We start from the raw sequence: 26,092 nt of genomic DNA on the forward strand, positions 1-26,092 counted from the left end.
TCTCTAAGGTGCCACAAGTACTCCTTTTCTTTTTGCGAATACAGACTAACACGGCTGTTACTCTGAAAATTGAAGGGAAGTGATTTTCTACTTTCTTGCTTGGCTTTTGCACTTGCTGTAAATATCAAGGAAGTCTCATCTGCAGGGACTTCTGGCAGATTCATTAAATCTACCAGCTGTGATAGGCATTAGATTATGACCATCATTCGTATTTTGGCAAATCCCCTGTAGGAATTTCTGAACTGCAGTTTGTATGAACCCCACAAACACTGAGAACAGACTATTCAACTAGGAAAGTGATTTAAAATATATTTAATTTTTTAAATATTATTTTTTCCTCTTTAGCCTGGGTATTCAGCTCCAGCAACAGTCCCAAGCTTCTAGATATTGCACCAAAGATAAACCATAACTTGAAAGCATAAACACAATCATTTATCATAACTCTTGAAGCTTGCAAAAGTGGCTCTTTAAAACAAGAGATTTAAAACACACTATAAAAATAGAACTAAAAAGTTCTTCTCAGGGCTAGAAAGCTTAGCTTCCTTTTAACAACACTTGTTTAAAACTTCTTGCTTTACTAATTTCTCCTACAAGCACCAGAGGTAAATATAAATGTGCTTTCTGTTTGTTTTCACTTTTTCTTTACTTTGCAAGGCCTTTTCCTGTGCTGCTGCTTTATTTTTTATTTTTTTAAAATTTTCATTCTAAGTTTTCAAACAATTTCTCAAAGCTGTGGAAAGCAGACACAATGGTCCCATCATGAGCTTAAGAAGAAAGTTTAAATGGTACTGGAATCTGGCGTGCACACACACATTGCCTGATGTTCTAACTACAGGTCATTGAACAGTATGAGTTTATGAAAGCAAGCCAAATCCATATTACTGGCTCACATTTCAAACACAATTCAGGTTTCTCTTTGATTCTATATTAAGGTAAAAGCCTGTGGGATTTACTTGCTCAGGGAGATGATAAAAACTGAATGATAACAGTATTAATATGTATTAATAAGAGTCTTACTCTTCAGTGTTAATGTGGTGACTATTCTTTCGAGCAGTGTGCAGGTTATAGTGTCTGATTGTACAGTATACTGGAAATATGCTACAGAGACAAATGATCTACTAAGGTTTCTCCAATCTTATCAGGAAACAGAATGATATTTAACTAAGGCCCTGTCCATACTATGGTTGAAACTGTGCCACCTACCACCATATTTAAATACCATTGTTGCTGGCAAGCCCTAGTACTGTTTACTTGATTAGCATGGACTGGGAATTTTTTTGAGGACTGTTCTTGAAACAAAAGCAATGCAAAGCATTTGGAAACCTGAATGCCCCTTGCCTGGGAGATCTCTGGATTGCAGAGAGTAGCAAGCTATGTCTCTTCCCCACTCCCAGTCCTGATGTAGGGGGCATACTGGGAACATTTCTGGGGAGGGGTGTGGTCATGACATCATATACTTCAGCAAGTCCCAGCTGTTGAAATCCCTTTGACGATCATCATTGCAGTGTGGCATAATTTAGAGAAGGCCTCAATCTGACTTTTGTAGTTCCAGGAATCATTGGGGAATGCAAAGATGGCTTGTCTTCTTCTCTGTGCAGTTCCACCCAGAAGACCACTGATGCAGCTAAGGACCTAAACCTGCTTCTCTAGGTATAATATACAATGGAGTTATAACATGATTGTAACATGCTCTTCAGAGGCAAAATATACCCTATCTACATTGGTAAGAGAAAATCATGCTTATAAATAATTGCTGGTATGGATTCAACATAAACAGAAAGAGAGGCACTGATACTAATACTCTTTTCTTCTCTAACTGTTGCCTTCTATCAGAGTGTCTCAAAGCACGATACAAAATCCCCCCCTCTCATTTTTTAACTTGTGTAGTCTAGAAAAAATATAGCATATGCATATTTACTTATGCAGAAATTGTGACCACAGAATTTATTCCACTGAGAAGTTGGATGTGATGCTTAAATCTTTATCAGAACATATCTGAATTCTGCAAGAATTTTTCACTCACATTACAACAATACACCAAATGAAACAAGCTTTTCTCAAGTGCTTGTAAGTTTACTTCACAAAATATTACAAACCTAGATCAAGTTCCCTATTCTTTGGGCGGTATTTCTAATACAAAACTTAATTTTGCAAATGAACCCTATCTTTATAATGAGCCAAATCAAAACCTCAAGTCCAATTATCTCCAAACTTAAAGTTGTTTGAAATCTCCATCTGGACTTCTGCCACTAGTCTAAAATCTGAGTAGTACTAAGATATTTTCTGAAATATCTTGAGGAACCAAGTGAAGACACTTTCCGAAGATTAAGAGTGAGACAGAAAAGGAGATGCATTTTGATCAATATTTTCCTATTATCCTAGAAGACTAACTTAGATATGGAAATACTTCTCTGAGGGAAGGAAAAACGAGAACATGAAACAATGTCTTTTAAAAAAGTAGTATTCTATAGGTTTAAGTTTCTCCTCCAAATATCTTGGATTTAAGGGCTTTCCAGATTTGCTCTCTTTGAGAAAGTCCAAGAAGAGAAATTTCTCAAGGTTGCCCTCAACAGCCTAGTAAATTCTGTGCTGCCTAGTCCTGTCTCTAAAGAGATTGTGTACATATCTGGAGATATGCCAGTCCCATTTTAAGGTTTTTAGAAATACCAGTTGTGCAGTTAGTCAGACTTGCATAGAAACCAGTTCTTATACTTAACCATAGATGGCTTGTGGTATCCACTGACTTTGTAGCAAAAATCCTGCTTCTGTAGTGTAGCCAGTTATGCGGTCATATTCTTATTAGTCCTTTGTTCATATATTACACATAAATGCCACATATCAACCAGATTCACCAGTGAGCACCCTTAATTTCCAAAAACAAATTCGCTGGCAATTCTAATGTTTTTTCCTATGGGAGTAAGTCATGTAGAGTGGCTGCATCCAGGCTCTGTGTCCTCCCAACAGCCAACCAAGCCCCAAACATGCAGGAATGCCAGGAGTTTAGGGAAAGCAGGCCATATTGGATCCTCTCTCCTCTTTCATTAACTTTGGGATTATCTTCATGAGTGGCATTGGTTTAATGCTTTCTATGGAGAAGAAGAGGTGGCAGCATTAAGTCCCAGAAATACATCTTTCCGAAATCTCATTTAAAATTCAGCACCTTGCTGTTAGTTTCTGCTAGTGCTTTACATGGGGGCTGCACAAACTAAAGTAGTATAAGATAAGTACAGTAGGAGAGAAACAACACAGAAGAGAACCTCTCCAAGATGCACAGTGTACACCTTATTTACTATTAAAGTTAGTTCCTGTGCAGCAAAATTGTCATCAGGTAAAGAATAGCATGTGCTTAGGTTTACAAAGTTATATATATCACCTAAAAAAGTCATTAGTGGAAGATTCTTGTGTTTTTACAGTTTCCCAGAGGAATGCAAGTACGTTGCACAGATTCCAACTCTGCTTTTAATGAGTTTGCCAGAAGCCATTTCTTACAGTATTTATCATAATTTCTTTCAACAATAATTCAAATGTATGATGGGAAGTGGAGGTCAGAAAGTTGAAGCAGAAGGGACAAACCTGATACTTGTGATTAATTCCTGATAGTAATCGGTGCAACTATTTAGAATTATTCCAAGTGAAACAAAAGACTAAGGATCAAATTGAGCCCCAAACATTCATATGGGCTGCTGACTGACTTCAGTGGGAAGTGTATGCATGTCTCAGAGGACAGAACCAGTCTCTTAGGGAGTGCCCTGTCTGACAGAAAGGGTAATTCTTTTCACTGGTGACAATGACAGGGAAATGTTGTCACTCTCTCAACCAAACAAAAATAAAAATCAATACAAAGTATTACAAGTTACATATAAGTATGTATCTATTTATAAATATGCTCAGCACATACCATCTTAAAGATGTGTGACCCCAACAAGAAAATAATCTCTACTGCACTGAAAAGAAAAATACCACAAATACAAGAGTAAATTGGCTTCCAGTATGTTTCAGTAATGTTATTCTAAAGTTCACTGATCATCAATGTTCATCTTTAATAGATACAAATATATTTATAGCTCAGCAACTCTTTTACAATGTATTATGTACAATACTTGATTTCTACATAAAAACTAGAGTTTATTATTGTTACAATATCCTGCAATCATATTTAGCACTAACCATCCTAGGATCTGAAATTGCATTGCAAGCATTAACTAATTAATCCGCACAATACCTTTCAAGGTACTAAGTGATTATTTACTTTAATACAAGGTTAAATTAGGGATAACATTTCATTTTGCAGATGCTTTCATCTTCTTACAATGCCTTTTCAGGCAATTCCATAATATTTTAGTAATTCTGCAAGTTGCAGGTAGGAATCTCTCCAAGAGATTGTAGGTAGAGACTAATAAGTAAAAGTAAGATCTATCTCCCCATCCATTAAATTTTTTAAAAATAATTTTTACACCCAATCTTGTGGCTTTGAAGTAGATAATGTATTAAAAAAATCTTGTACCTTGATCCTGAACATTTAATAATACTAACATCCAGTTACTATTCAAAGCAAAAGCATATTTCTATCAACTTTTGGTCCCAAACAGGTCACAGAGTGATTGTGAGTTGGTAAATAATAAAGTGATACAATTTGTTAATCCAGTCAACTTCTGAAGACCAAAGCAATCAAACATACCATGAGTTGGTGTCTTTTCTCTTCTCCGAACTCCTGTGGTTCTGCCTCTCTCATACTCAGAGACCACTGGATGGCCCTCATCTTCAATTAATGTGTAATACTTCCCACTTTCATGCTCCAGAAAGTAGCTAGGTGACTCGGAGCCTTTCATTCCAGACTTTCCATATTTGCTGATGTCATCACAAGACATTATTCCAATTTCATCCCTAAAAATATTGACATAAAACAATAATCCAAAGAGATATGGGGAAAGGATCACTTAATGATGAAGACCTAAAGTGGACGTTCCACTTCCCACTCTGTTCTAAACAATGGTGCGTTGTCATTAGGATACTATTTATTATGTGAATGAGAAATTTGATATTTTGCACTATTTGGCAGTAACTGAAAAAGAAAGTGACTGTACCTGCTGCCAAAATAGAAAGCGGTGCTGACCATTTTTTTCGATTTTCTTTGAAAGCAAAATAATTCATTTCAGCTAATTATTTTCGTGTTTATCAGACTTATGGGACAAGAAGTACTCATTTTTACAAAACATAGCATAGGCATTGACTATAATCATAAAAGAAAAAACTTTGTTTCCAATATAAATTCCTAATGTGCTGATCATCAAAGACCCTGTACTTAAATTTTATACCAAGTTAAAGAGGCAACAAATCTCAACATTGTCACTGTGGAATAAGAATAGTTTTTTACCCTACATTAACCGTGTTTCTCCAAGATATTGCAGTTGGTGTGAATCCCACTAAAGATCTGCAGGTGCCTCGAAGACCCGAGATCAAATTATTTTGAACAGCAGGATCTGTTGTGGCCATACGTGCAACATGTGCACCTTCACGCTCGTATGTGAGGGCATAAAAGGTGGAGTGATGCAACCCTTCCTCAGGTTCCTCACAATTCCTATGACAGCTGAGGATTCAGAGAGTGGGGATGGAGGGTGGGTCAAGGCATTCACATTGACATTATCTTGGATAACCCGTTACTGTAGGGTAAGTAGTTCTTTCTTCTTCAAGTGTATGTCAGTGTGGATCCTACTGTAGGTGACTGGCAAGTAGTGTCCCCTCTGGATGATGGGTGAGGAGTTTCAGCTGCGTTAGTCAAACAGATATTGTAGTACCACACTCCTGAACTTGGCATCTACCCTGGTGGGTAAGTCCACTGCATAGTGCTGTGGTCCCTGAACTGGGGGGCGCAGAGGAATGCTTTGGGCTGGGTGCAATGGGGTTCTGTTGATGTAAGCCTCTGAAAACACACAGCATATGTAACTTCTGTAGATCCCCAGGATTGCAGAGTGGCCTACGAGTCTTTTAGTGAATGGAATGTTCCATGAATTTTGCTACTAAAGAACTCCATCCTTCAAAGGGCAGGTCCTGCAGGGCTGGCCCACAACATTTTGGCACCTGAGGCAGGGAGCTCAAATGATGCCCCCATGCTCCCTCACTTGGGCCAAAACTTTGAAAAGTCTCAATTCTGCCTTCTTCCTGTTCTACTCCTCACATGGTACTGCTCTGCTACCTACCCCAATAAAGAAGAACTAACAACTTAAAATGCCTTGTTCAAAAATTTTAAGTAACTCTTAACTTCCAACCGCCTGAACAGCAAATGTAACTTTTCTTGTCTGCATAGTAAACACTGGCATTGTTATCTGTTTGAATAATCAAAGTGGTGCTTTCTGTGCCTTCTTTGTTGCAAAGATTTGAACCGCTTCCTGAAGGTCCACAGTCTGGACCAGCTCATGCTCTACTGAAATGGTTGCAAGGCCAACCAGCCTCTCCTGTGTCATTGTGGAGAGTAGATGTGTTTTTATTAACGTCAGCTTGGAGAAGCTGCGTTTTCCACTGGCAACTGTTACAGGAAGTGTTAGAAGTATGCACAGAGCAACAATGTATCTTGAAAGGGCTTTCAGTTCATCACCTAAATCACTCGCATCAATATCGATCATATCATCATGTGTCAACACTCTCTCTAGTGCCCTGCATTGATGGTATAGGTCTTCTTCTGGTATAGTGAGGAGTTTTGGAATATCATACAACATCAAAATATACTGCTGTGTTCCTTGAGCTGCATGAAACGTTCTTCAACTGATTGTATTGCACAATCTAGCACCTGGTTACAGAATTCAACTTTGAATTATTGTTTGGGGTCTCTTATGGGATTATCCCCTGCCTCGTAATCAAAATGTCTTCTTCTTCGGTGACTCTTATATTCTTGAATGGGTGGGAAAATAGCTTCAGTGTGAACTCTGTCAACTTCTGTACACTCTTCAGAACGTTTTGAAATCCTTCATCTGATCGGTAGGACTGTAGGTATGACTTTGCTTTGTCCAGTTGTTCTATTGCTCCAGATATATCAAGGTCAACACCTTGGAGTCTCTTGCTTACAACATTTATTTCAAACAGTATGTCATGCCACAACACTAAGCCACACAGAAATTTGAAGTTATGTATGTTTCTGGTGATTCCATTTCCCTCTGCCACTGTTCTCCCATGAACAGTTCCTGTCATAGCATTATCCTCCATAATGGCAACTATGGCATCATCTATCTTCCCAATTTGGTGTTTGATAGGCTTTATCGCCTCCACTTGACTTTCCCATCGTGTGGCACTCAGTGGTTTCAGTGTCAGAGAGGATGTTCCCAGATGTTGCTTCCCCGCAAAACACAGGTTTGTCATGTCCACTCCATACCCTCCAACATCTTCAGAGTTCACTTAACTCTCTCACGCTTCTCACTCTTCAAGCCATGGGTAGGTGACCTACTCCCAATATTACCACTATCTTCTATCTTCAGGAAGAGCATCAAAGTAAAGCTGTTGTTCTCACAATCCATAGGAAACCTCTGCAGAACATCAGATATCCTGCCCAGTCCAATTCAGAAACAGTGGGGTCCTCAACACTGCAAGTTTATCTTTCTGCTAATGACTGAGCTGGCTTCTAACTCATTCTAGAGCTGAGAGATGCCTTAGAATGCACTGGTACTATCTGAAGGTATTTTCTGTTGATGGGGAAAGGGAGATTTACCCTTCCTGGTCCCCTGAAAACAAAAGATGAGGAATCATACCAGCTGGCCATCCCTGAAAAGCCAGAAAGAGCTTATCTGGCTGCCTCCTTAAAGGCGGCAGACAGGGGTTGAGGGACTACTACATCACTACTAAAAGTGCAAGCCTCTGAGTAAGACATAAGTAGTCTCACCAAAGTCAATGAGACTTCTCACATGATTAAACCTATGCTCCTGCTTAAGTGCTTTTCTGGACCAGGGTCTAAAACAGGTTTTAGTGTCATCTCCCAGTCAGATGTTTAAGTGGAAACAAAAGGTGCTATGACATTATTAAAAACAAAAGTCACTCCGAATTTTGGTATCCTGGCTAACATATTCCTTCCTCTTAATTCTACTGCACATTAGCTAGCAATTCAGAATAGTGCTAGACTTTCATGGCTGCATGGAGGATGATAGTTATGACATTTCCTATATATAGCCACTCCTTTACAGCTTTTTATTTTAATTAAATGCCTTGTACAACATCTTGAAATATTTGATTATACATAAAGTGGAAGGAAAGAGTAAATTGTTTCTGTTTTAATATTGCTTGAGTATGCTCAGATTCACTGGGAGATTTACCTTGGACCATAAAGTCCTGACATGGGAGAGAGGATGAAAATGTCCTGGAGAGCAGAGCTGTCAATTTTTGAGGACATGCCCATTGTGCTGGTTGGAGTTGTGGAGCTGCTTGTTGGACTGGTTGGAATCACAGGCTGTGAAAGAGAAACAAACAAATTAAAAATGAAACTCATCATTTCCATGCTACATTTCAGTGGTGCTTTAACAAAGGTAAACTGTGTTTTCTTAGCGGGGATCACCATTCTCTTGGCTGCTCTCTCTTTTGTATTAGCCATAATTACAGCTTCTTGCAAAAGGGATGTTTGTTGAAATTTCCCCCTGCTTTTGTAAGCATTGCAAGGCCAAAGTTATTTGGTGGAAGAGGCTGAACTAAAGCAAACATATCTGTATTAGAGTAGCAGCCGTGTTAGTCTGTATTCACAAAAAGAAAAGGAGTACTTGTGGCACCTTAGAGACTAACACTGTATTAGTGTTCAAGATGTCTTATGGAAAGTTTTAAAAATTGTAAGTCAAAAAAGTATGATCTTTAAACTTCAAAACAACAAGCAACAGATTAGAGAATACTTAGAACACTGGGGTATGTTAAACCCACCCGGTGCTGCACTGCGGGATAGCCATTATTAAAATACAAGTAAGTTGCACGTGGTTTATGTTCTCCGACTGACCACTCCCCCGTACTAATTAGGGTGGCCACTGGTGCATGCCCAGAACACTGGACATTCTGGTACTTCTGAAAACGGCATTGACCCTCTCCTGTCTTCATGACCCCACCCCTGCTGTCATGATCTCGCATGCATGGTTCGTGCAAGGTCACACCAGTGGGGCAGAGTGGCATGCTCTTCAAAATGACAGCCTCCATCTTACGAGGCAAAACCAAATACAGTTTTATACCAGTACTGGACAGGGGACAAACTTGGGGGGAAAAAACAGGACTGTCTGATTTAAAACTGGAGAAATGGCCCGCCTATTACTAATTCAAGCAGATATTTCTGCACTTTCAATAGTTCTCCTCTCTATTCCTGTGGGAACACAACACCCATAAGTTTAATGTATAGTATTTATTCCCTGCTAAAAGGGGTGGAGTTGCTCCAAAAGTTGAGATTTGTCAGTGGGAATGGAATTAATTATATACAGAAGCTAGTTGTTTCCAAATAGGATTTTCTCTTGGCTGTATCTGAAGAGGGAATTTCTATAGTGTATCCCATGCTTTAATTGTATTTAATTATAGACTGTACAATACGGATGCTAAATGAAAGAGTTCAGAACCATAATATTGGGGGATGGGAGGAAAGACTTCTTACCACTCCTACCTCTCCCTTTGGGACATAACTACAGGATTCCTATGGAAACCGGATCTTTGGCCCATCCACTCCAGCTGCTCCTTATTCCTTATCTGAAAGCATAATCCTGTCTGTGACATTTATGGCTCCATGCCAACTGATTGTGAGGCCACAATTAATGAAATATAAATTAATCTAAGGAATAAGCAGAAACACCACCAGTACACATCTTATTTAAAAAAAGTGAAGTTCATCCCTGGTTGGAAGGATAGTATCAGATAATGTTCTGAATGGGGTCTCTGTGGGAGGTCAACTGTCTGCATGCCCATACAGGGCACTGCACACTTCCTGCATGACACAGAAATGGGCTCAGCACCACCCCTGCATTATACTGATGCAGAGAGGCCATTTAGCAGTCCAAGGGCATTTCAAGATGAGCCAGAGAAGGATCCCTGGATTTGTGTTTATGTTGATCCAGTGGCCTCTGTATCCCATGCAATTGGCATGGAAGGTCTACAGCTGTTAGTCCAGCCTAAGGGCTGGGGAGATGGATTACACCTCCCTTACCGCTCTTCACTGTGTCTGCATAGAGCCCAGACACTTTGGATGAAATTGATAGAGCCCAAGATACTGTTTTCATGCAAATGTTTTTATTAAAGTATAAAAAGGGAAGAGAAATACACACATTATATAGATCTGTACACTATTGAGATGTGTCACTACACAGAACTTTTCAGAGACAACTTTATGGCTCAAGGGATTGGTAATGGAATACACACCAGTCACTTGTGTGGTTATTCATTAATTCACAGCTAACCCAGATCACTAGTCATTGTTGGTTACTGCTAGCAGATTGCTGCTTCAAGTAATCTATTGATGGTTTCACTCCAGTTGCTAGTGGACAGATGTGCGCGTAACTAAAACCACCATCATAACTGATAAACCTTTTTGGCAGTATCAGCAGAGAAATTAAGAGTTCACTATCTTGGACACTGAACTACCCTCTCACCCCTAAAAGAATGGCCCCTCCAGCTCAGTGTTCAGGAATACTGGTGGTATACTCTAGAAAACTCTATGATTGTTCATACTAGTCTTTATGTAGATAGACAGAAGATGTCAGCATTCTTCTTGTCAGTTCTCTCTCAAAAAGTTAATTTAGAGCAATGCTGGAGATGGGAGGGGAATTAAAAAAAAATGTGGAACCTGCAGTCTTTAAACTTGTAATTTTTTCTCGAAGTGTTTTTTCTGTTTCTAATTTTAGCTTTTCTAGGACTATATTATTTTTTAGGATTAGGACATCTGGCTACTTACACTACTTGCCCCTGTTTCACATACACTGATAATAGATGATGCAAAATGATTTAACACGGGCAAAAATGTAACATGAAGCCAGCAAACACAGTAAACTACAAAGCTCTTGTCTAATACAATTTGACTCATATTAGAACACAGAAATAGGGGAAATATAGAAATGAACAAACAATATGTTAAATAATGGGCTGACCATATTACAAATGTCAATGCAAAGGTCCCACTCACAGTTGTGATATTATTGAGCTGATGTTGTGATATAAATCACTATTTGAGAAACCAAGCTAGATTTTTTTATTCACAATATAAAAAGGTACAGGTTACTACCAGTCACAGTAATCAGCAATGACTTGTCTTCTCACATCTGTTTTGGGAGCCACGCCCTGCAATATTACTATTAACAGGATGGTATCATTACAAGTAGTTAGAATGAGCTAATCATGCTGAATTGAGATATTATGTTAATGTCCTAACCTTATATGACACCTGCATATAGAAGCATCAAAGACTGACCCTGTGGGTGTTGCTATAGGTAATTAATTAATAAAGAAGGGCTATGAAAAAGGTAAATATTATATAAATGAATTTTAAAGTACAAAAAGTTAAGGACATATTTTAATCAAACAATTACTGGCTCCTAGATATAAGGATACATTTTCATTGTAACTGTGTTTTTCATAGATGCAATATAGTATCTCTATCTATTGACCATTGTATATGTATTTAGGGCATGGAGATATATATATATTTGGGCAGGTTGTATAGATTATTTATGTGGAAGCCTCCAGTTTGAAGACACACAAATGTGATTAAATACATGCAGCTAGTTTTCTAGCAGGCTAGAAGGAAAACCAAGTGAATCTAGGAATCAGGTGGGGAATACCAGAATTATCTAGAACCACATCTTTGAATCCTGACTAAGCGCTTAATCTTTCAGATGCAGATATTTTGAACACCATGCAGTTTCATTTGTGGGGGTATTTTCAATGATATGCTAAAAATTCCATCCCCCATTAGTAAACATAAAAGATCCTATAACACTTTTCACAAGAGTGAGGATTTCACCCAGTGTCCTTAGCCAAAAAGTCCCCCACCCCAACTGCTGTGCAGCCTAAAACACGACCAGATTTTATGTTTACTACTCCACCATTATTTCAATAGCTTTGTTTGTACACACTATGATCAATAATTCTTCCAGGATTGTGAAGTATGTTACGAACCTTCAGGATGAAAGGTGATAAACAAGGATCCTAATTTTCTGTGATAAAACCCCCCCAAAATTCTGATAAAAAACCCCCATAAAAATCCACGTTTTTCCATGATTAAAATTAAATGCTGAACTTTACCTTCGCTAGCCACAATATATATAGGTATCAGTTGAACACAATGTTTTATTGATATACAGTAGAACCCCATTTATCAAAGTCTCCATTATCGAGCTCTTTGTACTAAATGAATCACCAGACACCTGGAGCTGACACTGGCAGAGCTTGGGTGTTCAGTCCCAGCCTGAGCTGCCTAGGGCTGACCGCCCGAGCCCCAGCCAGGCATTGAATAAGTGACACTGGTACTTCCAGTAAAATTTAGTTAATATTTAATACATGTTTTTATTTTTTCCTCTGTAAAAATGCAAATTCTGTGTTTTTCTGTGACAAACTGATTTCTAGGATCTCTGGTGACAAACAGATGTAATTAATATTTATCTGCAAGAGGTATCAGGTTTTTTATGTCATAAGGAGAATTAACACCACGAGAGCCATACTTTTAGAACTGATCTTCTAGCTTTAGAAAACTGACTGCTCTGAAGAACTGCTTTCCAGGTGTTGTACATTCAATAATTATCAGTGATGGGTTAATAAAGGAAGTCATCACACATATGCAGAGACTGTGGGGTTACTCATGAATACTGATGGACAGCCAATATTTTCATGCTTCCACATCTCCAAAAGACCATCTATAAATATAGACTCTGATTTTGGTCTCACTTCAGTGTAAATCAGGAAAAACTCAACTGAAATCAATGGGGTTATATTGGTTTAGAAGTTGTGTAAGCAAGAGAAGAATCAATCTGATCGGATATGTCTATGCTACAGCAGGCCCGCTGGCAGGGAGGCAAAGGGAGGAATTGCCCAGGGGCCTGGGCGATTTAAAAGGGCCCGGGGGCCCCTGGCCCTTTTAAATTGCCCAGGCAGGCCGCAGGACTCCTAGGTGCATGAGGGATGGTACCAGCTGTCAAGGTTCCTTCCCCACTCTGAACTCTAGGGTACAGATGTGGGGACCTGCATGAAAGACCCCCTAAGCTTATTCTTACCAGCTTAGGTTAAAAACTTCCCCAAGGTACAAACTTTGCCTTGTCCTTGAACAGTATGCTGCCACCACCAAGCATTTTAAACAAAGAACAGGGAAAGAGACCACTTGGAGACGTCTTCCCCCAAAATATCCCCCCCCCCCCAAGCCCTATACCCCCTTTCCTGGGGAAGGCTTGATATAATCCTCACCAATTGGTACAGGTGAACACAGACCCAAACCCTTGGATCTTAAGAACAATGAAAAATCAATCAGGTTCTTAAAAGAAGAATTTTATTTAAAGAAAAGGTAAAAGAATCACCTCTGTAAAATCAGGATGGTAAATACTTTACAGGGTAATCAGATTCAAAACATAGAGAATCCCTCTAGGCAAAACCTTAAGTTACAAAAAGACACAAAAACAGGAATATACATTCCCTCCAGCACAGTTTATTTTACAAGCCATTAAACAAAAGAAAATCTAACGCATTTTCTAGCTAGATTACTTACTAACTTTACAGGAGTTGTAAGGCTTGCATTCCTGATCTGTTCCCGGCAAAAGCATCACACAGACAGCCCAAACCCTTTGTTCCCCCCCTCCAGATTTGAAAGAATGACCCGGCCATTTTGGGTCAGGTGCCAGCGGGATTACCTTAGCTTCTTAACCCTTTACAGGTGAAAGGATTTTCCTCTGGCCAGGAGAGATTTTATAGCACTGTATACAGAAAGGTGGTTACCCTTCCCTTTATATTTATGACACCAGCAGTGGCAAAGGCAGCCAGGTGGGCATGTGGAAGCCCTGGCAGTGCCGGAAGGGAGCACCCAGCAGTGCAGCTGGCAGCTCGCTGGCCACCAGCCAGCGCAGGCGCACACACACAATTCAGGGAAATGCCATTGTCACCTCACATAATTGTATCTTAAAAAGTATCTAACAATATTCAGGAAGGCATCTTTGGCTTGTTTTCAGGCAGTTCAGTATATCACTTTCAAGAAGACTGGTCTCTGTCCAAAGATACAAAGCCCCACATTTAGCACATGCATACAAATGACTTTTCCTCTCAAGATCAGATAAAGTCCAATATTTTTCCTAGCAATGAAAATTTGTGTTGTATGTTTTATTTCAACTTCCTCTTCCATAGCATATGTACTGTAGGCGATCCTTGGTATCCTATAAAGAATTAATTTCATACCAGGTAGTTGAAGGCTGCTATCAACTCCCCCGTCATTCTTCTCTTCTGCAGACTAAATAAACCCAGTTCCCTCAGCCTCTCCTTATTTGTCATGTGCTCCAGCCCCCTCATCATTTTCGTTGCCCTCCGATGGAATCTCTCCAATTTCAATCCATAATGTATTTATTTAATTTAAATATATAGTTCAAAATAACAAATTCTACATCTTATATTTAGGCTCACAATTTGTTTGATACTGGTGCTGTAACTGGAAAAAAATTTAACTACATCAAGCAACGCCACCACTTACATATATTGGGTTCTAATTTGTTATCAATAGGATAAAAAGTAGTGTCATAAACCTCAGCCATCCCTTTCTACGGGGCCCATTGACTGTTCTGCTCTGGGGCCCGGAATTGCTGTCGGCAGGCCTGTACTACAATCAGGAGGTGTGACTGCAGCTTGTGTAGGCATGCCTGAGCTAGGTTTGATTTAGCTAGTAACAACAGCAGTGTAGCCATGGCAGCATGGGCAGCAGCATGGGCTACCCGGGATCCTGGTGGGGGCTTGTATAAAGAAGGCTAACCCATGCTGCTGCCATGCTGCTGCTATTACGCTAGCTGTGATCTAACTGGATCAAAGTTAGCTAAGGTATGTCTGCATGAGCTACAATCACAACTCCTGATTTCAATGTAGATACCCCCATAGAGGTTTTTTTCCCCGATCCACACTACTCTTTGATTCTTTCCTATGAAATCAGTGTTTCCATCTCTGGAACTACCAAAAGAGAATTTGCCTTCCTGTAACTAATATGACTTTAATAAAATCTGCTGAAAAGAAAATTATAGTATGAGAATTTGCTTCTCAGCATATGTTGCTATACAATGAAAAAACGTACTGTATAGGAATTTAAATGAGAGAAAACTTGGAAATTATAATTACAACCAAGTGGTTGTATCAAATTTAAACAGTTTTGTCAGTTCAGTTATTTATACCCTGATCTGACAAAGCATTATCAGGTCCCCCATCAGTCCTCATTTCTCAAAACTAAACATACCCATATTTTTAAACCTTTCCTCATAGGTTAGGTTTTCTAAACCTTTTATCATTTTGTTGCTCTCCTCTGGACTCTCTCCAGTTTATATACATCTTTCCTAAAGTGTGCCACCCAGAATTGGTCACAATACGCATGGGCCTCACCAGTTCTGAATAGAGCGAAACAATTACCTCCCATGTCTTACATACAATACTCTTGTTAATATACCCCAGAATGGTATTGGCCTTTTTTGCAACAGTATCACATTGTTGACTTATATTCAATTTGTGATCCACTGTAACCCCCAGATCCTTTTCAGCAGCACTACCTCCTACCCAGTTATTCCCCATTTTGTAGTTGTGTATTTGATTTTTCCTTCCTAAGTGTAGTACTTTGTACTTGTCTTTACTGAATTTCATCCTGCTGATTTCAGACCAATTCTCCAAGTCATTTTGAATTCTAATCCTGTCCTCCGAAGTGCTTGCAACCACGCCCAGCTTGGTGTCCTCTGCAAATTTTATAAGCCTACTTGCTATCCAAGTCATTAGTAAAAATATTGACTAGTACTGGACTCAGGAGTGACCCCTGCAGGAGCCCACTAGATCCTCCCATGGTTTGATAGTGAACCATTGATAACGACTCTTTGAGTATAGTCTTTCTATCAGTTGTGCATCCACCTTATAGCAAGAGCACTGCAGAGTAGGGTCAGCAGGAAGCTGGTAAAGCCCAGTAGTGCAGAGAAAAAAACCTTGAGATTATCCCTTATCTTTTGTGGGGGGTTATGAACACTTAGGGTGGGGTATTGAATCTCTGGTTTCTTCCCTGGAGGGAGTAAACATAACTCCTTCATGAGTAAATTACCCAATGTAGAGGAGTGGCAGTGGTGAGTTTTCTGATAATTTACACATGAGGTCCCAAGAGAAGGTAGCTTCATGCCTTGATACTTCCTCTACAGGAAGGCCATTTTAAATTTTTGATCAATGATTCTTTCCCAGATGGAGGGAAAGACTGGGTTCCCACTGTCCAAGTGCCATGGATCTCACCTGACATATTGTATTGTGTTTTAAAAATGCTGACTGCTTGATGCCAGGACTTACTTCCTATGCTGTATTATTGAATACAAAGGACTAAACTATTCAGTACAGACTTCCTAATCAACCATTTTCTTTCCTATTAATTAATTTTATGTTAGCAAAAAGATATACAAAACTACCCTCCTTTTTTACTTCATTTTTAGGTTTTTCTTTAAATATTCATGCTCAAATTTTGCAAACTTACAGCAAGATTTGTGAAACTTAACTCAAATGGAATCTGTAAGTTTTCATACCACAACTAAAGCAAAAAGAAAAGAAGCAGCACAAATGGTGAGACCTAGATTAGATTTTAAAAATTCTATCTGGGCTATTAAGGTAAGATAATTTGTTTTTTAAAAATATTATTTTTTACTTGACAGAGTGACTGAGTGTCTGAAACCTTTTGAGATGGAAAGTTCTTTGCAGGTTTTTTTAAAGAGAGTTTCTGCACAGAGAATATAATTTTTTTGTTTCTCCTGGGAATATGTTCAGAGTCTACTGGTACATTTCAATTAAATAATCAAACAATTATTCCAGCACTTCATGAATATTTACTTTTTTTCCTTTGATTACTTTATTTACTTGCTGCATTTCATTGCATTCTCAGTGCCAAGTAATCTAGGGACCAAATTCATATTTACACATAAAAAGGCATATACTTAAAATTGAAGTGATTTATAAATGCATAGGACTTGCAAATATTACAATTATACCTGCTGTTTTTCAGTCATGTACTACATCAATGAATATTTACCAGCTTCATAGGAATGATTCAGCAATATTCACAAGGTGTTCTAATCCTTTCTCACGGGTGTTCTTTCTGTAAAGTTATTTGTTACTTTTATTAATATGGGGCCTGGCCCAGTAAACCCTACTCATGTGAGTAGTCCCATTGAAAATTGAATGGGTCTACTTGGATAAGAGCTACACATAGAAGTAAGGATTTACAGAGTCAGACCCAGTTATGAAACCACTGATAAAAAATTAGAAAAAAAGGCTTTCCTGTAGAGGAAATGTTAAGGCATAAAACTACTTTTTATTGTGAGTCTCGCTAGTTACAAATGTCCAATAGGATGGAAGTTAAAACAGTGGGTCCCTTTCCACCCTCTTGTGTAGCAAGTATTAAAAAAAACAGTTGGCTGTTAGGGCTCTAAGCACTGCTGAGGTGCCATGTAGCTATGTGGCTTTCAACAAACACAAACTTTTATTTTAATTAGTTCTTTTTTCTACATTTATATTTTTATGCTGATAAAATAAATGATAGAAACTGAGCCAACCCCTCAACTTGTGTAAATTAGTGTTCTAATATCAACTGAGTTATGCTAATTCACATCAGCTGATGATCTAGTCACTGTCTTCAATAAATTCTATCACCACTATTGAAACTCTGTGAATTAACAGTAAACATAACTAGCTTAACAGTGCTTCAGCTTTAAACAAAAATGAGACCAAACTATGAACCCAAAGAGAGCAAACCCATCTCTTCCCTACCGTGGCACATATTCACCCATCCACCCACACAGAATGAAATCTGTAGTTGAAACCACTCCTTATTTTTCTTATGTGCAGTAATTAAAATTCATTTTCATTATGCTGGAGCTTTCCTTTAAGCAACCACTTTCAATTAGTTGCAAGATTTCCCTAAAAATATTTTCACCTAAGATACGTTTAATGAGGTATATCCATTAGTCCTCATCCATTTTCTACAGTTGGCATCACAGCCCAGGTTGTCTCACGATGAAGACAGAATAAATTTTCTATTGTAAAATAATCTACAGTGCCACACTAAGTATGACTGCGGCACTACCAGTGTCCTGACAAGTTGTATTAAACTCACTGCGGCAGCCACTGAATGAAAATAGTTCCTGTCTTATGCTGCCACAGTTTAAAAATTTATTACATAGAAAGAATTTCTCCACTTGCATCATCATAAAACAGGGAGAGTTTGGAGGAGAGGAAATTTATGAGGACATCTGGAGAGAAAAAACCCAAGCATCAGTGCTTAATGTAGTAGTATCTTCTTTGGGTCAAATTTCCACTACCAAATGTTACTGGGGCTGAATACTGCTCAGAACAGTCATGTCAAGTGACACAATGCTGAACAGGGTTCATCCTAGTCCACACTGACTTCTAAATGGTAATCAGCATTGTGCTTGTTAACGCAATTGCTAGCAAGAGTTCTCAGGCATAGTAACATTATGTAGAATAGGCTTTTCTTTGCTTTTTCTGTCTTTGCCTACTTATCTTGGTTGAGAGAAGTTTGGGCAAATATACAGAATATATGATTGCAAAGTAAAGCTGTCTGGACACCGTATCTGAACAGTGAATTAAAAAACCCTCTAATACAAAGAGAAGTAATCTCAGAGAGCTGCACAAGAACCATCAACTTGTCATTTGCCCATCCACATTGCTCCCAAGCCTGTTCTTACAACATTGCAGAAATTATCCATTACAAAAGGCACCCTGTAGCCAAATTCATATGGTTAAGGATATTCAGCTAATTAAGCCATATGACAGAGAATATCCCTAAGTGCTCACCATATTACATAGAATAGGAACTAACTATTTGTAACACAGAAGTTTCATTATGTAACTTTCCCTGTTGCTGAAAGTTTTACTAGTCAGAAAATGGGCTGCAATATGGAGTTCTATATTTCAAGCACAACTGACAGCAAGGTCTGTGTGCTGGGCCTACTGCCTGCAGTAGGAAGGATGATTCCACTTAGAAATAATCCTCTACATTTAAAAAAATATATATAAAATATTGTTTTAAAACTGAGTGAAGTTATCAGGGTTTATTTTTAGTGAAAAAATAGAGAAATATTTGTCTTATCTTTCTTGATAAACACAGAGCTGAAGCACCTGAAATTTGGGTCAAATAGGGAAACAACATGTGGAAGCAAAGACAAATTCTTCATTAGTTTGTGAAATTTTAGATCTTACTGAAATAAACCGAGACTCAAGAGGCACGTTTTGATAACTTTGGTTTCCTCTTAGACATATGAGAGAGATGTGGATTTTTAAAATGTTATGCTAATTGAGAAACTAGCATTTTTGCTTTTAAAAACACATATTCCTTCATATATAGGGAAAACCCTTAATGATGATAAATAATAAGAATGCTTATTGTTTATACAGCACTTAAAACATTTTAAGTGCACAAGACTTAGGGCTCGATTAAGCCTTGAAGGCAGAATGGGTGCAATTTGCATTCCCCTGTACCTGTATGTAGGTAACGGTGTGTGAGGGAGAATGGCAAGCAGCAGCATTATAGGAGCAGTCCTGACAGAAGCTGCCTAAGACAAAAGCTGGAGCCTGGCCTTCTCTGCTTTGCAGACTACACTGTTGAGCGTCACTGGGTTGCAGGTGAACTTTCCACCATCAATGCCTATTGGGGACAATTTAGGCCTAAAGTCACTGTTTCATGTTTTATAGTCAAGAAATATAAGATCTCAAAACTGCATTTTACATGTTGTTTGTCTAAAAACATCAGGTAAAAATTTAGGGGGTTGCATCTTTTTTGACCAATGTAACAGTGCTATGGAAGAGTAAGCTGGACTCAGTTATGCTTTGTGCAACACCAACAAAACTGTCAACTAAGGAAAGAAAGGGTAATTGAACAATTTTCACAGTGGAGAGGTAAATAGTGGGGTCCCCCAACGATCTATACTGGGACCTGTGCTGTTCAACATATTCATAAATGATCTGGAAAAAGGGGTAAACAATGAGGTGGCAAAGTTTGTAGATGATACAAAATTACTCAAGATAGTTAAGTCCAAAGCAGACTGCAAAGAATTACAAAGGAATCTCATCAAATTGGGTGACTGCGCAACAAAATGGCAGATGAAATGCAATGTTGATAAATGCAAAGTAATTCATATTGGAAAACATAATCCCAACTATACATACAAAATGACTGGGTCTAAATTAGCTGTTAACACTCAAGATAAAGATCTGGGAATCATTGTGGATAGTTCTCTGAAAATATCTGCTCAATGTGCAGCAGCATTCAAAAAAGCTAACAGCATGTTAGGAACAATTAGGAAAAGGATAGATATTAAGATAGAAAAAAATCATAATGCCACTATATAAATACATGGTACGTCCACACCTTGAATAATGCATGCAGTTCTGGTCTCACCATCTCAATAAAGGTATATTAGAATTGGAAAAGTACTGAGACGGGTGACAAAAATTATTAGGAGTACGGGACAGCTTCCATATGAGGACAGATTAAAAAAGACTGGGCCTGTTCAACTTGGAAAAGAGATGACTAAATGGGGGATATGATAGGGGTCTATAAAATCATCAAGGGTGGGGAGAAAGCAAACAAGCAAGTGTTATTTACCCCTTCACAGAACACAAGAGCCTGGGGTCACCCAAAAAATTAATAGGCAGCAGGTTTAAAACAAACATAAGGAAGTACTTCACACAACACACAGCCAACCTGTGGAACTCATTGCCAAGGGAGGTTGTTAAGGCCACAACTATAACAGGATTCAAAAAAGAATTAGATAATTTCATGGAGGATAGGCCCATGAATGGCTATTAGCCAGGTTGGGGATGCAAACCTGTGCTCTGGGTGTCCCTAAACCTCTGACTGACAGCAGGTGTGACTGGATGACAGGGGATGGATCACTCAATAAATTCCCCATTCTGTTCATTCCCTTTGAAGCATCAAGCACTTATCACTGTTGGAAGACAGAATACTGAGCTAGATGGACCATAGGTCTGACACAGTATGGCCATTCTTATGTTCTTAAATTCTAATTACAGAATCTGTATTACTAAATTGAAAGAGGAATTATTATTTGTATTAAAGCACTGGCTAGATGCCTTACCTAAGATTGGAGCCTAATTATACTAGGTTCTATACAAACAGCGAGAGACAGTCCATGCCTCTGTGGTGCTATCTGCCCTCACTTTTGTCATTGTTTTGTATGAATGACTCCATGAATTCCTTGGGCAAGAACACTGCCATTGTTTACAGCTGTGATGTACTATGTGCACATGACATTATGTAAATAGACAAGAGTTATATGATTCCATTATAATTATGATAAAATAACTACGATGATGAAAAATAAACATTTTAGATTTTAGATACTAGGCTAAATATGCATTGTTGGCAGTTTTAAGAAAATCATCTTTTGATTTTTTTCATTGAATAAAGCTGATGTAGTCATTGGCAGGGGGAAAATACTGATCTCCACAATGAGTTTTTAATAATTCCCCATCAGTATATCCATTCTTTAAATAATGAGCTCTTATATAGCTCTTTAGACCTGCAGAGTATTTTCCAATAATTAATTACTCTCCATAACATCCCACTACAGCACCTCTGAGTGTCAGAGGTATTAGTATGCCCCAAACAGAAATGGAACATAGTCAGAGAGGTCACATGAATCAGCCACAGCCACAGAAAGAGTTAGTGTCAAGACCCAGAATTAGAGCCTAGGGTTTCTTGGCTCCAAAAGCCAGTGGTCAGTTTATAAAAGCATACCTCTTGCTTGGAGGATTCTTCAGTGCATTAAAGATGTAATGTCTACCATGTCCACTACTCATAAAACAATAGCGAACTGGAAAATGAACAAGGGTTGGGGAGACAGAATCCAGCCCTTTAATTCATCGGCAAGGCATCACACACTCCTGCACGTTCGCTAATTCAGACCCTGGGTTCGTATAGAAAAATCACCACCTTTGTCCTGTATGTGAGTGTATGTGGCTACTGGATCTGTATGATCATGAACAATTTCCCCAATCCTCTTCATGACAGCCTATGCAGAACTGGTTGCAGATAGTACAGAATCTCCCTCTGTGTCCATTATGCAGAACTGCAAAGGTTCTGGTGTACTGGGAACCTCCTGCCATTCTATAACAAGGACAGCTAAAACAGCTGTGGGAATAAGCTATGGGAAATTAGCATGATAATGTTTCTCTACACAAAACAAACATTTATTAAAAGCTCAACCAATCAAAACAGAACTTGTGTGTGAGGACTGTGTTAAGGGTCACACGAACCCAAAATAAACACATTTCATACATGTAAACAACCAACAGTATGAAAATATGAAAACAGTATGTTAGGCACTCAGATATGACAGTGATGGGTGACTCATTAGACAGAGATAGCTACTGCACTGATTGATGAACTTAAAAGTACACAACGTTTATTTTATAAATGTTCAACTTTTCACATACTTAGTCTAAGTAAAAGTTTTAAATTCAAGGCCTCTGGTTTCACTGATTTCTTACACTGATCATTACATTAAAGGTGACTAAAAATGCTCACAAATTTTTACATCATTTATTTATTGCAGATGTACAGAAATAAACAAGACAACAAGGTTCAATTCCACCCATCAAATATAAGTAGTTATCCCTTAGAAAAGTTGGGAGAATAGACAGAAAATATTTATTTTACTGTACTACTCAATGAAAAGGCTCTGGTGCTTACAGAAAACAGAAGAATATGGCATAAATTATATATTATAAAGGGTACTTTTTAAGTGGCATTTCATTTTATCTAGCCCATTTGCTAGTGGTTAATAATTAAGGAACAGCTTTCCGATCCCAATGTATTCACCTGCAATTTTGTTAGTGATTTCAATGGGAGCGTGGCTGTGTGATGAGAACATAAAATATAAAACTTTTAAATTAATGGAAGTTTAGGTTAAAAAAGGTTTTAACATTTCTAACATTTTTAGATGTTCTGACATGTCCTGTGACTTATTTATGTTTAATATGGGCCAATACACTTACATGTATATAATTTTATTGATTCAGTTATATAGGGCCAAAGCCTACCAACCTCACTGAAGTGAATAGTCTCATTGGAGTCTATGAAATTACTTTCAGAAGTAAGGTACTACTAAGGTGAGTGAAGGTGGCAGAATGAGCCACAAATAATATATTTTTTCCGGAAAAGAACAAGAGGAAGGTATGTAATTTTTTATTTATATGGATGTTGAAACTGTTTTATTCTGATCTATCATCTCCAGAACCTGATTAGAAGCATGGTGATGTTTATCTCACTGAAGAGAGCATGTCTGAAATCTCAGTGAATATGAAGTTCTTGTTCTAGTCATAGAAAGAAAGAGCACTCATTACAACTAACTGATCTGGTGATTTCGCAGATTAACAAGGGTACAGCCTATAGGAGATTAAAGTTCATATTCTGTACTGGAACTCTAATTTGCTGGTCTCATGGATTTATAAATTATGGAGATGGTATGTTTGTATTTCAGGGAATAACGCAACTAAATTATACACTTATATTGATCTCTTCTAGATAAACAATGGGATATCATGAACAGCAGCTCTTGATAAAGCCTTCCATCCTCACAGCCATGGGGAAAAATTGTCTTCATGGGCAATTCTGAGAGAGAGAGAGGTATGGGAGCAACAGAAATTATCTACCTCAGAATATGATAGGAACCCTGAGCCCCCCACTTCTAAACCTTAATCTATGAGGTGGAAGAAGACATCAGAGCTGCATGACACCAACAAACAACAATACGAGTTAAAAAAAATGTTTCTCTTTCTCTGAGTAGTTTCATATCAGCATCAAGCAGCAGGTTTACACCACTTGCAGCCATAAAGAGTGTTAGCCAGTAAGCTGTTCAGCTAATGCCAACCTACCAAATATTACCTCATTCATGTAGAGCCTGATCCAGCTCCCACTGTGACCAAAAATGGGGTAAATGCACATGTTACATCAAATATTTCTGAAGGAGATGATTTGAGCTGGTGAGAATGAATATGTAGATTAAATATCAATGTCACCAACCTCAAGCATTCAAAAATCTGAGTAAAGCTCCCCAAAATCTTTAGATATGATTTGAAATCATAAGTTTGTTTTTTTTTTAAAAATTTGGTTCATGTCTGCAAGCTTTTCTCCGCAACCACGAGGGCTACAAACTTCCTTTTTTAAAATGTAAGAAGAGATTTTTTTTCACTTAACCACATGCCTCCAGGAGCTCAGGCTTTAAGAAAAACATCAGTTATTGTGAGATTCCCAAGAAAATCTTGAGAGTTGGTAATACTGCAATATTTGTCTTTCTGTTGTGCACTGTGAAAGGAGTAGTACCTGGGCCAAGTGTAGGTAAATCCATGATATGGTTTCATAATGTTTCATGATAGAAATGCAAATCACTACAGTAGCTTAAAAGGATTCCCAAAAGGATTCATTTTGTGAGATTGACAAAAGGGCTCTGTGATGATTTGTGTATTTCTTGGATTTAGTAAAGAGGAACTCTGTTTTAGAATCCTGTGTGAAATAAGTCTGTGTGTGATATGTGTTACACCTACCACCACATGCCTCCGGAAGAGATAAACCATGGGCCCAGAACATGCTTACAGACAGAGCTCTGGGAGAAGGCAAGTTTCAGCTACAAGGGAGTCTGAGGAGTCAGCACTGATGCCAGGGGCTAGGCAGTGGGCCACGTAGCCACAGCTCCCATAAAGGGATACTCTGCACCTCAAGAGTGTGTCTAGAAGCCCAAGGCCAGGGCAGAGCCTTTGTACAGACTCCAGAGGCTTAAAACACTGAGGGATTCAGCTGCTAGATCCCCTCACAGCAGTTTGTGTCCACAGGGAGAGTGTTCATCTGGATCTGTCACAGGATTCTATAAACAAATCATCTCTTTTATGCCTTGAGGTTTGTTTGAATTCCTGTTAACATGACCATGAGTCTCCATTAAACAGTTTCTTGGCAGAGAGATTACCTCTACAGTAGAATCTCACTGCATAATATTTAATTTCCGTGAATCTCGGGAGGGAAGCAAGGTATTCTTTAAAAAACAAAGAATTCTTCAGTTCATGAGAGAGTCAATTCACAAGAAATAGTGCACAGGGCCACAGTTTCAGCCAGTGTACCGTATATTTTGTTCTCAAAATTCACTTCTGCACTTAAAGCCTGCATCTGTGCACAAAAGTAATCATTTATGTTCAGATTGGAAAGTTACTCTGGTGGCACAATTACCTAATTTACACATGGATAAAATATTTGCATGTGCATAAATCAAATGCCTGGAAAATATATCACAAGTTAGGTCTGGCATTTTTTGGTGTCTCCTTGCGGTAAGAGATAGATGAAATAAAAAACTGGTATCTTGAAATCTATCTAGGCTCTTATACAGTCTTCATCACTGTGGCATCTGAGTGCCTAAAAAAAGAAAGAAACTGGGAGGAAAAAAAAAAGCTAAATCTAGCTTCAATGGTTTCAGACATCTTGTTTGACAAAAATCTGCTCTTAGAGGGTACTCATGAAGAACAGTGGCATTACTCTGGAAAAAATGTGAGAAATAGCAATGTACAATTTTACCAGTTTCCTTCATTTTTAATATTTCCTCCTTATTGGAGAAGCATGGTCTAGTGGAGACAAGGATAAATACAACATGCCTTGCTGGTCCCTAAGTGAAGAAAATGCATGGAATAACATAATATAAAATATTTAATTCTGGTTTCCTCAATGAGGCGCACCACAAAAGCAGAAACTACTGATCACTAGTGAACTAGCTTAATGTGCTCCCATTGATCCAACTATCATGGCTGTGGTGACAATGCAGCAACCCATTGTAACATAGAGGAAATTGGATGCTATATTTAATAGCACTGATCACTTCCATTCTGACAGAGCTTC

At 38.4% G+C, this 26,092-nt stretch overlaps 1 protein-coding gene across 1 annotated transcript in view; it reads right to left on the bottom strand.

Annotated features, from left to right (window-relative positions):
- Positions 1-26,092, bottom strand: part of LOC114019421 (connector enhancer of kinase suppressor of ras 2) — a 456,264-nt gene that overhangs the window by 162,922 nt on the left and 267,250 nt on the right. Inside the window, exons 11-12 of the mRNA XM_043522361.1 lie at positions 8,295-8,428; positions 4,679-4,884 (exon numbers count right to left, since the gene is read on the bottom strand). Of these exons, the coding sequence (XP_043378296.1) occupies positions 4,679-4,884; positions 8,295-8,428 (340 nt within the window). The remainder of the gene's footprint in view (positions 1-4,678; positions 4,885-8,294; positions 8,429-26,092) is intronic.

This window comes from Chelonia mydas, chromosome 9, assembly GCF_015237465.2.
Source record: "Chelonia mydas isolate rCheMyd1 chromosome 9, rCheMyd1.pri.v2, whole genome shotgun sequence".
NCBI classification, from domain to species: domain Eukaryota; kingdom Metazoa; phylum Chordata; order Testudines; family Cheloniidae; genus Chelonia; species Chelonia mydas.